The following is a 12,420-nucleotide window of genomic DNA, read 5'->3' as shown; positions in this document are numbered from 1 at the left end:
CAGACCCCGGCCAGGCCCGGCCCGACCCGCCGAGCCCGCGATGCGCCCCGGGGCCGCCCCCCGGCGCAGCTGACGCCGCGGCCCGCGGAGACCCCAAGCGACCGGCCCCGCGCGAGCGGCCGCCGCCGGCCCGGGCCACGATGGCGGGGAAGGCGGCCTCCCCGGGCACCGCGGTGCTGCTGGTCACGGCCAACGTGGGCTCCCTCTTCGACGACGTAAGTGCCCGGCGGCCGGACCCCGACCCCGCGCCGACCCCCAGCCCTGGGACCCCCGGGCCCCCGCGATCCGGACCTGGGCCCCAGCTCTGATCCGCGAGCCCCCCGCAACCTGGCCCCCAGGTCCCGGTCCCCATCCCGGAGCCCCCGAGTCCCAGGTTCTCGAATGAAACCCTGAGTCCCAGACCCCAGGACCTGGACGCTGAATCTGGGCCCTTCAGATCCTGGTACCCCCAAATCCTGAGACCCTGAACCCCCAGTGCCCTGAGCCCTGAGCCCTGCCCCGAACCTTGGAATCCAGTCCTCCAGACTGCACAGGCTGCACCCTGACCTCAGAGCCCCGCCGGAAAGCAGGGCCCAAAACTTGGATTCTAGTCCCGGTCCAAGGTCCCCAAATCCTGATCTGAGGACCCTTGTGCACTGGCCCCAAACCACAACCCTGGCCCCAACTCTTGTCCCGGACTGTTGAGCCCAGAACCTTGACCCCTGAGTTCTGGCCTCCAGACCCCGCCCCTGGCCGGTGGGCTAGTCCCCTGCGCTAGGCTGCGTTGGCCGGCTGTGTGTGGCTCCGCGCTTGGCGCCCCGGTTTTACCCCGTAACTTAGTATCTGTCTAGTTCTCCAACCAGGGCGGCTGTGGCAAGCCCTAGAGAACGCTCTGTTTCTTGTTTATGGAAGAGGAAGATGCCGGCGAGCTTTTCAAGGCCAAAGAAGGGATGTGACTGTCCAGGGCCTTTACCTCTGGGGCCTCCCGCCCAGGCTCCCAGGGCAGCCGCTGGTGCGCCATGGGTTGCTGTGGGAGCCGGGGACTGGGGCTTCTGGAGCTCTCGAGGCAGGCCCGGGCTGACCTAGTTCGCTGCCGGAGCCGTGGTGCCACCCGCTGTTGGTGCTCGCGCTGCCAACCCAAATACAGCAGGCTGCGGCTCCAAGTGGCGTGCTTGTTTAGGAAGAAAGGGCGATGGCACAGATGGAGCCTGTGGCGGCCGCGCTAGGTGAGCAGTGGGCGTGGGCCGGTCCAGTGATACAGGCATGACTTGGATTCCGGGAGAAGGCCTGGCGTCCTGCCGAGCCTTCCTTTGCCGGCAGCAGGCACGGGTGAAGTGTTTCAGTAAGCTCTAAGGTCAGGGGCGGGCTCGGCTTGCTTTCCTTGACACCGAGCCGGTGCTGTTTTCGTGTTTCTCTTATTTTAACTTCCAGGCGTCCGCGATCTGCTTTCCCGCGGCCGGCGAGCTGTTCTCCCTGTGCCCCTCGGACAGTGTCACGCAGTTCCTCGTTTGATCGTCTTCTGCAGAAGGGTCCCGTCCGGGCGTGTGTCTGTATATTTAGCCGTCTATTCTCGGCTTTCCAGTAACACGCCGCTGTGACATGGTTTTGCTCAGATGATTCAGATCCGTTAGCTGAGGCTTCAAAGCCTCAGAAATGTCAGGAAAATTAAGCATGGTGGGGCATTGGAGTCTCAAAGGGAAAACAATTTTGCTGTGCGAACATTCTTTCCAGTAATCTTTGATTCCGAGTTCTGGTGTGTTCGTTGCGTCTCAGCTGCACTCGCACACTTCTCTCTGCTGGCGTTAACACAGGTCACTTAATTTACTTTTGTTTGTCAACACGTTCTCTCTGAATTTCCATTTTTCTTGAAGGCTGTATGGAGTTTCGCATCGCGTTTGCATCTTGGAGGGGCATTCATTTTGGTAAACAGCACATGAGGTGATTCTGCAGGATCGGCTCCATGTGCGGGCCCGCGGACGAGGACCTGCCTGGAACCCGTAGGTTTCTCGCCTGTGGAGCTCAGCCTTGGGGGTGGCAGGCGTCCTCCCTCCGTGGCACGGGAGCAGCAGGTGGGCGCTCGCCAGGCTCCCCCACGCTCTGGGGCGCCCACTGTGGCTGGGAGCCGTGTGCTGCTGCATTTTGCAGGGGGCCTGGCGGGGGAGAGCAGTCTCGAGTGCAGGAGTGTGGATTCCTTGGTGTAGAGCAGGTTTCAGCAGATCTGCCCGGTGACTCCGCGCACGACATGCCTCCAGCAGGAGGTGGCTGGGCCCGGGAAGAGACGCTTTCTTGCCGGCTTCGTCGTCGTGGGGAGGGGCGTCTGAGGGAGACACAGGCACGGTGCGCCATGAAGGCCACACACGTCTGTGCTTCTGAACTCGGGCAGCCTTGCCCCGTCAGCAGGTGACCCTCTGCAGGCCCATTTCTCATCATGGCCCCTGGCTCATGTCCCCCTGCCCGAGCGTGGCTGGCGTGTGGTCCTTCCCTCCGGTTGCCCTGCCCTTGCGATGTTACCCGGGAGGGGCTGAGAACAGCACCCCACAGTGGTTCTCACCCTTGGAGGATGGATGGTGGTGGGGAACCCCCGAAGAGCTCCTGGTTACGGGGTTATGACTGCCAGTGTTCATACCACGTCGTTAGGTAGATCCTGAGAGAAGCAGAAACTGAGCTCATCGCTTTAGTGGTCAGAAGGGTGATGTCATCACACGTCATGCACGCTCTGGAAAGTTCTGCCTGTGTTGCTGTGAGCATGGCTGGGACCTGGTGGACTCCAGGCCGGGCCTCCTGGGCTTGACTCTGAGGCCCTCGGTCCTCGCTGGTGGCCCTTCCTGACCGTACACGAGCACCTCCCTGCTGGGGGTGCCGAGGGGCGGCTTCTCCAGGTTTGCAGCAACTGCCAGGTCGCGTCTCTAGAGCCCCGTGGCTCTTCTGCCGCTGCGGGTTAGACCCCCGTTGTCACCACCCCGTCTCCTGGAAAGGGACGGCCAGGGCTGCCTACCTCATTGTTAGGCTTGAGATGGCTGGGTTTTTGACAAGGGAGGTTTCTGGCTCTTTGTTCTTACTGTTATTGCTAGAAATAAACTCAGAGGTGAATTCTTGGGGCTGAGGTTTGAGAGCTGGGCACACCCCCCCACCCCCATCCCCGCCCCGGTCTGAGGTGTCAAAGCTGTTTCCTGGGAAAGGCACTTAGGGGAGTGGCAGGGTTCCGAGCGCTCAGCGTGCCCTTGGGGGTCTGCCTGCGGGGCCTTTGTCCGCGCGTAGTCCGAGTTGTGTCAGTTCTGAGCTGGTTCCCCTTTCCGCTGGTCTCCCCAGGGCCTGCTGAACAGTTAGTTGTGCCACGAGTTCTGGGGAACCGGTGAGCTGGCCGCACCCTCTGGGGCCTTACTCTCAGGAGGTATCTGGGGGACCCTCTCCCGGGCCCCGTGGCCCCCTCTGTCCTGTACCATCAGTTTGGCTCACTCTGCCCCTTGCCCCCGTCTCACCCTGCAAGCTCCCCGAACTCCACGTCCCCCAGCTCGTGCCGCGTGTGGGGCCGCCGCTACTGCCTGCCTTTCGCCGTCTCCCCCTGCTCCTGCCGCAGCACATGGTCACGCGAGCTGGTGGAGTCCACGGGGCCTTGAGCTGGAGGGCTGCTCTTCTGTTCCCGGGTCTGTTCCCGGCCGTCTCCCTGGCTCTGGGTGGCCTCTGACAGCACGGTCTCTGCTCGTGCAGGCGCTTCGGCGACGGCTTCACCGAGACACCATTCTGGGGTCCTACACGTCACCCCGCAAAGCTGGTGGCTCTGAATTAGTGGTTTTCGGCATGTCGCACACCGTGCCGCTGTCACCGTCCATTCTAGAGCCTGTTTTGTGCTTGAACCAGGAAGGTCCTTTGGCAGCCCCCCTGCCTTGAAGTCAGCAGGCTCCTCTGGCCTCCGGGGATTTCCTTATTCAGGGCGTCTCACGTCACTGTCCCGTAGGTGGCCCTTTGTGTCTGGCTCCGCTTGCTGGGCATGAAGTTTTCCGAGTGGACGATGGAGCGGGTGTCGGCGCTGCTTTCCGTCGTCTGCCTGAGCCCTGCCCCCGCAGGACTCACCGCCGTTGGTCAACCCGCTGTCTGCTGCTGGACATGGGGCCGTCCCCACGTCTGTCCCCATGGCCTGCCCGTTGCACAGAGCGCTGCCCTGAGCTTGGTGCGCGCGTTTTCGTTTCTCCCAGGCGCGTGCCCAGGAGCGGAGCTGCTTGGTGTTTGGTGACTCCATGTTTAACCTTTGGAGGAACTGCCCACGCGGCCCAGCGTCCGTACCGCTTCACCTTCCCTTAGCCGCGTTCTAAGGCTCGTTGCTTCCGGTCCTCCTGGCCTTGACATCCTTCTCCAGAGGCTCTTTCCTGGGCTGCGTGGACGCCCCTGCTTTGGGCTCTCGCCCTCACCCCACCCGGCCCTGGCTGCCTTTCTGCAGCCACACTCACTTCGGTGGCGCTTGTCTGGACTCAGGCCTTGAAGGACCGTGTCCATGCGGGTCGCAGGAGGCAGGAGGGGGACCCAGGCCCAGGGCTCAGCCTGTAGCGTGGTGGGGTCAGCTCCTGGGAAAGCCCGTGCTCGCTGCCGGCGCGGGACACGGTGGAGAGTTCTCATCAATGAGCTTGCGGCTGTCAGGTTTCCGAAGTCGTGGTGTCCGCGCCGTCTCACAGCCCCGAAGCAGGCTGTGGTGTGTGAGGCGCAGGGGTGGGGGCTGGGCTGGGCCTCCCAGCCAGCCTCCTGGGCTCCCCCAGACCCCGTGTCCCATGGGGACAGCCCAAGAAGGCAGGGGCTTAGCAATTTTTTCTTTTCTTTTTTTTTTTTTTTTTGCATTGTTGCCTGTGACCTGAGACATCAGTGTACTTTCCCTGTAGAAATTTGGTCTGTTTGCCAGAGCGCGGGCCTCTGTAGTCGCGGATCCGCCCATTCCCACAAATGGGCGGGGGTCCAGAACCCGGCATGGCTTTGGTGCTGCTGCTGCTCAGGAATCGGCCTCGGCACCCGGACACCTCTGCTCAACCTGGACAAACGGCATGTCGTGCCGGCCTTGGACGGTCTTGGACACGCCAACGACCTGTGTGCAGGCCACACCCGCATCCCGTACCTCTTGGCGACATGGGGTCCCCGGCTGGGTCCCACAGCCTCTGAGCTCACGGTGACGCGGTGTCCTCTGCACTCAGTGGCCTCCTCGGCGTTTCCGGCATCTGTCAGGCTGCTGAGGGCTGCTGTCCACCGCATGGGGTAGCACGTCTGTGTCCAGTGTTCTGTGTGCTTCGAGTCCAGAGCAGGGAGCGCGGCTGGAGGGCTCGCTGGTGTTCACGCTGATAGACACCTGTGTGCACTGCCTCCCGGCCTGGATGGCTCCGAGAAGTTGGCCTCTGGTGGGCGTCCCTGGGAGAGGCCCTGCACTTGGTCCAGAGCCTGCATCGCACACAGTGTCCCCAGTGTGCCCTTCTGGGAGCGAGAGAGCAGGAGAGGGGGTCCAGCGCCGCCCTGGGTCCGTCACTGGTGGTGCGCGGGTTTTAGGGAGAGACCTGTGCGGAGCTGTGACCCCGTGATGTGCCGGGTCCAGTCTGGAAGTTAGAGAAATTGGACCAGGCCTGCCTCCGCGCGCATTGCCCTTCTGGAGCCTTCTGTGTGACCCGAAAGGGCGGTGAGCAGGTGGAGTGCAGGCATCTCGCTAAGGGACGGCGGGCGCGTGTGTCTGCTCCTGCGGGCAGCGGAGTGCGGAGTGGGCAGGAGGGTCCCCTGTCGGGAGGAGGGCTGTGTCTAGCTTGCAGTCCGGTTGGTGGGGTGGGCACAGGGTCAGGCGGCTGGTCAGAAGGGCATTGGAGGGTCTGGGTGGTGTCTTGGTCACCTGTCTGTCGTCACTTCTGGGGACGCAGCCCTGTGTTCCCCATGTGTCCCCAGGCCCTCCCAACATGAGTGAGCTTATGGAGCGGGGTCGTGGCAGCCGGGGAAGAGAGGCGGCAGACAGAACGTCCCCACGGTGAACACAGACCGACCGCGACTTCTGTATTCCGTTGCCGCTTCGTCAATTAGGGCATCGGAGACTGTCCCGCCTCGATGCTGGGGGTAGCAGCCAGCCTGTAGGCTTGGGCCCAGTTTCTGCCTGGCCAGGCCCGGGACGGCTGCCCCGTGGCACGCTTCCTTCTCGGGGGCGGTCTCTGCTCTGCAGCCCCGCGTTCTCCCTGTGGAGCCGCGGGCCCCTTCCCGGAGCCTCCGTTTCAGGGGAGCAGATGGTGTTTCTGAGTGTCGGAGCCTAAGAACTGTCCAGGTACTGGGCTCTTCAGAAGCAGGGGCAGGTGCTGAGCCGGTCCACTCCAGGCGTGGGCTTGGGCACGCAGGAGAGCTCAGACGGCCGTGCGCACACTGACCAAGACACCGAGGAGGAGGCCGCCGGGGTTTCGGACCGTTAACGAGGAGAGGAAAACGCAGCAGCTTGTCCGGTTACACTGAAAGTGGACCAGGGTGACGGCCGCTGGCTTTTCAGGGCATGAAAGTGTTAGTCCAGAGATGGGACTGTATGATGACCCCCGTCCACCCAGGGCAGGAGGGTTTGGGGCAGCCTGTGCGCGGGCCTGTGTGCGGGTAGAGCTCCTGGGCCCGTGTGCGGGGAGAGCTCGTGGGCCCGTGTGCGGGGAGAGCTCGAGGGCCCGTGTGCGGGGAGAGCTCGAGGGCCCGTGTGCGGGGAGAGCTCGAGGGCCCGTGTGCGGGGAGAGCTCGAGGGCCCGTGTGCGGGGAGAGCTCGAGGGCCCGTGTGCGGGGAGAGCTCCTGGGCCCGTGTGCGGGGAGAGCTCGAGGGCCCGTGTGCGGGGAGAGCTCGAGGGCCCGTGTGCGGGGAGAGCTCGAGGGCCCGTGTGCGGGGAGAGCTCGAGGGCCCGTGTGCGGGGAGAGCTCGAGGGCCCGTGTGCGGGGAGAGCTCGAGGGCCCGTGTGCGGGGAGAGCTCGAGGGCCCGTGTGCGGGGAGAGCTCCTGGGCCTGTGTGCGGGGAGAGCTCGAGGGCCCGTGTGCGGGGAGAGCTCGAGGGCCCGTGTGCGGGGAGAGCTCGAGGGCCCGTGTGCGGGGAGAGCTCGAGGGCCCGTGTGCGGGGAGAGCTCGAGGGCCCGTGTGCGGGGAGAGCTCGAGGGCCCGTGTGCGGGGAGAGCTCGAGGGCCCGTGTGCGGGGAGAGCTCGAGGGCCCGTGTGCGGGGAGAGCTCCTGGGCCTGTGTGCGGGGAGAGCTCGTGGGCCCGTGTGCGGGGAGAGCTCCTGGGGACGCTGTCCTCCCCGTCCCTGCCTCTGCGTGGCCTCTGATGATGGCTCTGGAGAGGGTGCCGCACTGTTGTCCACGACGCCCGCTTCGAGTTTTCCTGGTCTGTTTTGGGCTGTAGAAAAGGCACCGGGGCAGGATGGCCACTGGGACCGGCCACGTGCAGGATGGCTGACGCGTCTGTCGCAGGACGGGCAGGGCGAGGGCGGCCCTGTCTGGGGAGGGGTGCTGTCCTCGTGCTGGAGCGGCCCGTGTGAGCGGCCTGGGGCCCGTGTGAGCGGCCTGGGGCCCTGGACGGCGGCTCTGGGTGGGGACGAAGGAAGCAGGTCAGGGATGACGGGGGCTCTGCCTGGCGGCTGGTCTCGGTGTCCGCGCGCAGAAGGGGCTTTTCCGGGTCACAGGTAAGGACGCCAGTGACACGCAGGCTCGAGGACGATGCTGGCCCGGGTTTGGGTTTTCCCTTTGGGGATTCATTCAGCCTCATCCCCAGCCGTCCCTTAAATCCGGACCCTCGGGTGAGTTGTTGTGAGCCCAGGCCCTCGTCTTCTCCCCCGTCACTGACGGGGGCCGAGGCCCTTCTTTGGGGCTGGGGGCTGGTGGGGAAGGGGAGGCTGGGGCCGCGCTCCCTCCTCTGAGCAGAACATGGTGGTGCTGGGGACCTTCTCAGAGTCCCCTCCCTGAGTGAGCTGCCTTGGAGCCCATCAGGAGTCTGTGTCCTCTGCACCCCGCACGGCGCCGGGTCTTCCGTCCTGCCCTGCCCTTGCTCTGGGCCACAAGCACAGGAGCCGGCCTGGGGCTGCATCCTGGAGGCCACGGCCTCTCTTCCCCGGGGCGGGGTCCAGTCCTGGTCCAGGGCTCGCCGGCCTGGGCTCCGGCGCACTCCTTTTCTGCCCACGTCTCAGGGTCCCTGAACGACTTGCTGTTATGCTAAGAACCGGACGTTTACAACGGGAGGCATGGCCAGGCCTGGGGCTCAGTGGCAGGGATTCCGCCCTCAGTGCTGTCGCGAGGCCATGGGTCGGGGTCCGCAGGGGCACGTGGTGACAGGGATGTGTGGGGCTGGAGTGTGCCGTGCGTCCCGTATGACTGAGGGCGCGTCGGCTGCCCCTCCCCCGCTGGCCATCAGGAAGGCAGGAATGTCCCCCCGCCCCCCTCGGCATGGGGGCTGGGGCAGGTAGCACGGCGCCCGGCAGGGTGAGGTATGGTGCTGCCAGCTGAGCCCGGGCCCCGGCCTTCGAGGTCTCTGTCCCCTCCTGCCCGCCGCAGGCTTCCTTACTTGTGCCTGCGCTGCCGGCTTGGTCCGTCTGCTGTCCCCTACGCTGTGTCTGACTGACGGGACAGCCGGTTGTGCCGCCCAGTGTCACCCCAGAGGAGCCTCCTGCTCTCGCCTGTGGCGTGCCCGCTGCCTCCGCGGCTCTGGGGGTCCGGCACACGTGCCGCTGCCCCTTCACTGTCCCTACTGGCCTTCCTGAGCCGCTTTCCCCGCCGAGCCCCTGTGGCGGCTTGGGGCTCCGATGCCCCGACAGGGCGAGCTTTCCCAGTTGTGCTTCAGCGGAGGCTGCTGCTCTGAGCAGGCCCTTTGGGCTCCCAGTGCAGGACTTCACTGGCCCTGCTGGGGCCAGCGCACTGTGACCAGCTCTGTGCCGCTCTGTCCCTCCTTCCCCTCCTGTCTCGCGGTGTTGTCACGCTGGCTGGCTGTCATCGCCTCCCAGCCTGTCGCAGTGGGCCGGCCTCCCGGGACGCAGCCGCTGCGGGGTGAGCTGTGGGGTTGTGCCGGGTGGCTGGAGGGATCCCGAGGGCCGCGGGCCTGCCGGCTCCCCGGCCACATCAGAGCGTTCTGCCGGCTCGGGAGGGGCGTCCTGGCCAGGGCGGGGGCGCAGGCCTGCTCTTCTTCCTGCCGTTTTGCCGCGGGACCGTCTGCATGTCACACAGTCCACGCCGCGCATGCATGTGGCTCAGTGACTTTGGGAGGCGTCGGCAGTGGCTCGGCTCACCCCACGCTCCTCTCTGGGCATGTCCCTCGTGGCCCTCGGTGCCACGGCTCTGCCTCCGTCTCCAGAATTTTCCCTCCAGCGCATCTCCTCTGGCGGGATCTCGTGGCGGTCCTCGTGCCTGGCCTCGGTTTTCCACCCGCGCTGCTGTTCGTGTCGGCACATCCGTCCCCTCGCAGGGCTGAGCGCAGTGCCGTGAGGCGCGTGCCCCACGGCTGTCCCCACCGGTGGATGGATGCAGCGTCGTTTCCGGTTTGGGCCGCTGTGAACCCTCGTCTGCACCGCTGGTCGCGTGGCCGGGGAGCATTTAGTCTCCGCCGGCCCTGCCTCCCTGCTCCGAAGCCGTGGCCCCATGCACGTCCCGAGGCCGCATGGGGCCGAGGTGGCTGGGGGACACGGGGCTGGATGCCTTCTGCTGCGGGGGTGTGGAGGAGTCCTCTGTGCTCGTCACGCGCGTTTTCTGGCCTCGGCCTGTAAAGGACAGGTGGCCGCCTGTGGTCCGTTGCTGCAGCGCCACGACCGTGGCACCGCAGCTGCTGTCCGCCGGCGAGGGTATCCGGGCGGCCGCAGGCTGCTGGCGGACGGGGCCCCCCCGGGGCTGTGGCTGCGCTTTGCCCTCCCCGGGTCAGGCACATGGGATGCTGGGACCTCCCAAGAGGGCGGACGGTCCCTGGGCTGGTGTCGTGCCCTCGAGTGTGGTCGGCAGGTGAGGAGCCTGGACAGCTGTGCTGGGGCCTCCTGGGCCGCCCTTGGCTCCCAGGACTCAGCTGTCTGCCCACAGCTCGGTGCGTGTGTGGGCGGAGCATCCGTGGGGGGCTGGTGCTGAGTCCCGGGGTCAGGGGTCAGTCTGCAAGAGGAAGCGGTGGTGACCTCCGCGGCCTCCCCTCCTGCTGCTGTGGATGCGGAGGACACCGGCCCCCGTGGGGGCAGTGCTTCTGGCGGGTCAATTCCCTTCTCCCAGCCTCGGGGCGCCACGGCCCCTCAGACGCAGTCCCTGCCCTGTCGCCCTTTCTGTCCGAGGTGCCGGGGCGTCGGGGTCTGCAGCTCTGAGGCGGGGATGTCATTTACCTCACGGCACACCCAGCTGCTCAGCCGGGACCCTCTCCGGTGGACAGCTTCAGGGACTGGGCCGCTGTGTTCCCAAAGTTGCCCCAGAATGCTTGTCCGTGGCAGGGACAGCTTCACGTGAGGCCCATCCTGTGCTCAGGGCCTGCGGCCTGCCTGGGAGGGGGCTGCACTGGGTCCGTCCCGATGAGGGGCTTTCTTTAGCCACATTCCTCCTCAGTCCAGGGGTCCTGCCGGGGGTCCATGGACCAGAGGCGACAGGAAGCAGCAGCCTGACCCCAGCTCTGAGCACGTGGGCTCTTGTGCCCGTCAGTGGGCTCCTGCCGGCTCCAGAAGAGGAGGGTGCAGTGGGGCTGGGGACGGTTCTGACACACTGGGCAGGCCTGCTGGGATGGGGTTGAGGTCTGGGTTGCGGGTCAGTGCTTTTGAAACCCCGGCGAGACATGTTTGTGCAGAGCCTGCGGGAGGCATGGCACCGAGAGGCGGCCACTGGGGGCTGAACGGACAGAGCCGCCCTCCATGCGCTCTCGGAGTCCCGTACCAGTTCTGGGCCCCGGGCTTAACTGGGGGGCGTCGGGCAGCACGTCCTCTGTCCGGCTCAGCCAGTAGTCGCCTGGCGCCTGCGTGCAGACCGTGCCCCTCGCTGAACTGTAATTCGGGGCGTTGGGGGACTTACGTTCTGCTGGAGGCGTTGTGTTAAGAAAGACAAACAATTTAGTGGGGACGCGTGTCTTGCTTTTTTCTTCTTCATCACTTACGGTTTTTCAGATCTTTTGCAACTTCCTGTTTTTGCTGTAACGCTGTCGCCTCCCTCCGTGCTGTGTCTCGCGCTGTGCACGCCGTGCAGGTGGAGGGCAGGCGGCTGGGCTGCTTGGGGGGGTGGTGCTCATCGGAGCCGCCGCTGGGTGTGGGTGAGCGGCAGGGGCTGACCGGCCACGGAGACCAGAGCAGCGCCCCAGTGGCCGATTCAGGGACTGTCCAAGACGGCCACCGGGGCCAGGTGGGGTCTCGCCTACATTTCTGAAGTAGCCCAGGCGTGCTTGGTGCTGCCAGCGAAGAGTTTGGGGGCAGGAAATCTGGGCTCCTGGGCTCTGGGTGGTTCTGCTCTGATGTCCGGGTTCAGCCTTGGCCGTGCTCGCAGGTGTGTTGCTGCGAGGGCCTGGAACTCATTTTTAGGGGCTGTGCATAGCATGGTTCCGGCAGCCCCGGGCTTAGTAAGGGTGTCCTCAGGGCTGGGCCCTTGTCCAGGGGCTGGAGCCTTGGCAGGGAGCACCCCAGCTCTGCCCACACCAGTGCTTCCAGCAGCTCTCCCCCTGCCTGCCTTGGCGGGGCATAGTGGCTGCAGGCCAGGGCGTCTCGAGGGCACCTGGGGGCCGTCTTTCAGCCCCTTGCGTGCACCTTTCCTGTCCGTCCCCCACGCCCATCTTGCCCGCTCACGTCCGAGACATAGGGGGCTGGGGATAAAGCCCAAAAGCTGTGGGTCGCGGTGAGCACGGACAGAGAAGCGAGGGTCCTCGGACTGAGGAGGCTAGAGGGGGCTTGGGAGGGGGTCGGGGGGGAGGAGCATTTTAGGACAGGTGTGCTGGGATGTGGGGAGCCAGCAGGCAGGAGCTGGGGTTCGTTGTCTGAGGCCCCCTTTGCACTGGGTCAGGCCTTCCCCCACCCCGAGGCAGGAGTTCCAGCTCCCGTCTTACTGGGATGATGCACAGCCCACCTTCAGGGCAGAGGGGCCTCACACCAGGGCAGCCTGGCGCACAGCTCACCCCTCGGGGCCCCCAGCTGCCCCAGCCACCTGTTGTGGAAGGAGATGGACTCGACGGAGGCTTAGGAGGCCCCGAGAGGCCCCGAGACCACAGACCTCCTCCTGGGCAGGCGGCCAGGGCCTGGACCTGAGCTCTTTGGGCACGGGAGCCAGTTGGAGAAGTAAGGGAGAGGTGGCCTCTGGGGCCTGTGCAGGGCGGGAGCAGAGGCAGGAAATGAGGAGCCAGGCCTGTTGGGGAAGCCGTGGGGCTGGCGTGGGCGGTGTGGTCAGCATGGTCTGGTGTGGCCAGTGAGTCGCAGAAACCAGGCACTGTGGGCCGAGTGGTGGCCTGGGTCTGAATATGCTTGAGCCCTGCTCCTTCAGCGCACGGGGGACTGT

At 65.7% G+C, this 12,420-nt stretch overlaps 1 protein-coding gene across 3 annotated transcripts in view; it reads left to right on the top strand.

Annotated features, from left to right (window-relative positions):
• Positions 1-93: 93 nt before the first annotated feature.
• Positions 94-12,420, top strand: part of INPP5A (inositol polyphosphate-5-phosphatase A) — a 159,776-nt gene continuing 147,449 nt past the window's right edge. For all 3 annotated transcript variants that reach the window (XM_059172766.1, XM_059172767.1, XM_059172768.1), the window contains exon 1: positions 94-215. In XM_059172766.1, the coding sequence (XP_059028749.1) occupies positions 141-215 (75 nt within the window). In that variant the 5' untranslated portion in view covers positions 94-140. The remainder of the gene's footprint in view (positions 216-12,420) is intronic.

Source organism: Mustela lutreola, chromosome 4 (assembly GCF_030435805.1).
Source record: "Mustela lutreola isolate mMusLut2 chromosome 4, mMusLut2.pri, whole genome shotgun sequence".
NCBI lineage: Eukaryota > Metazoa > Chordata > Mammalia > Carnivora > Mustelidae > Mustela > Mustela lutreola.
This window is presented reverse-complemented; position numbering and strand designations above follow the sequence as displayed.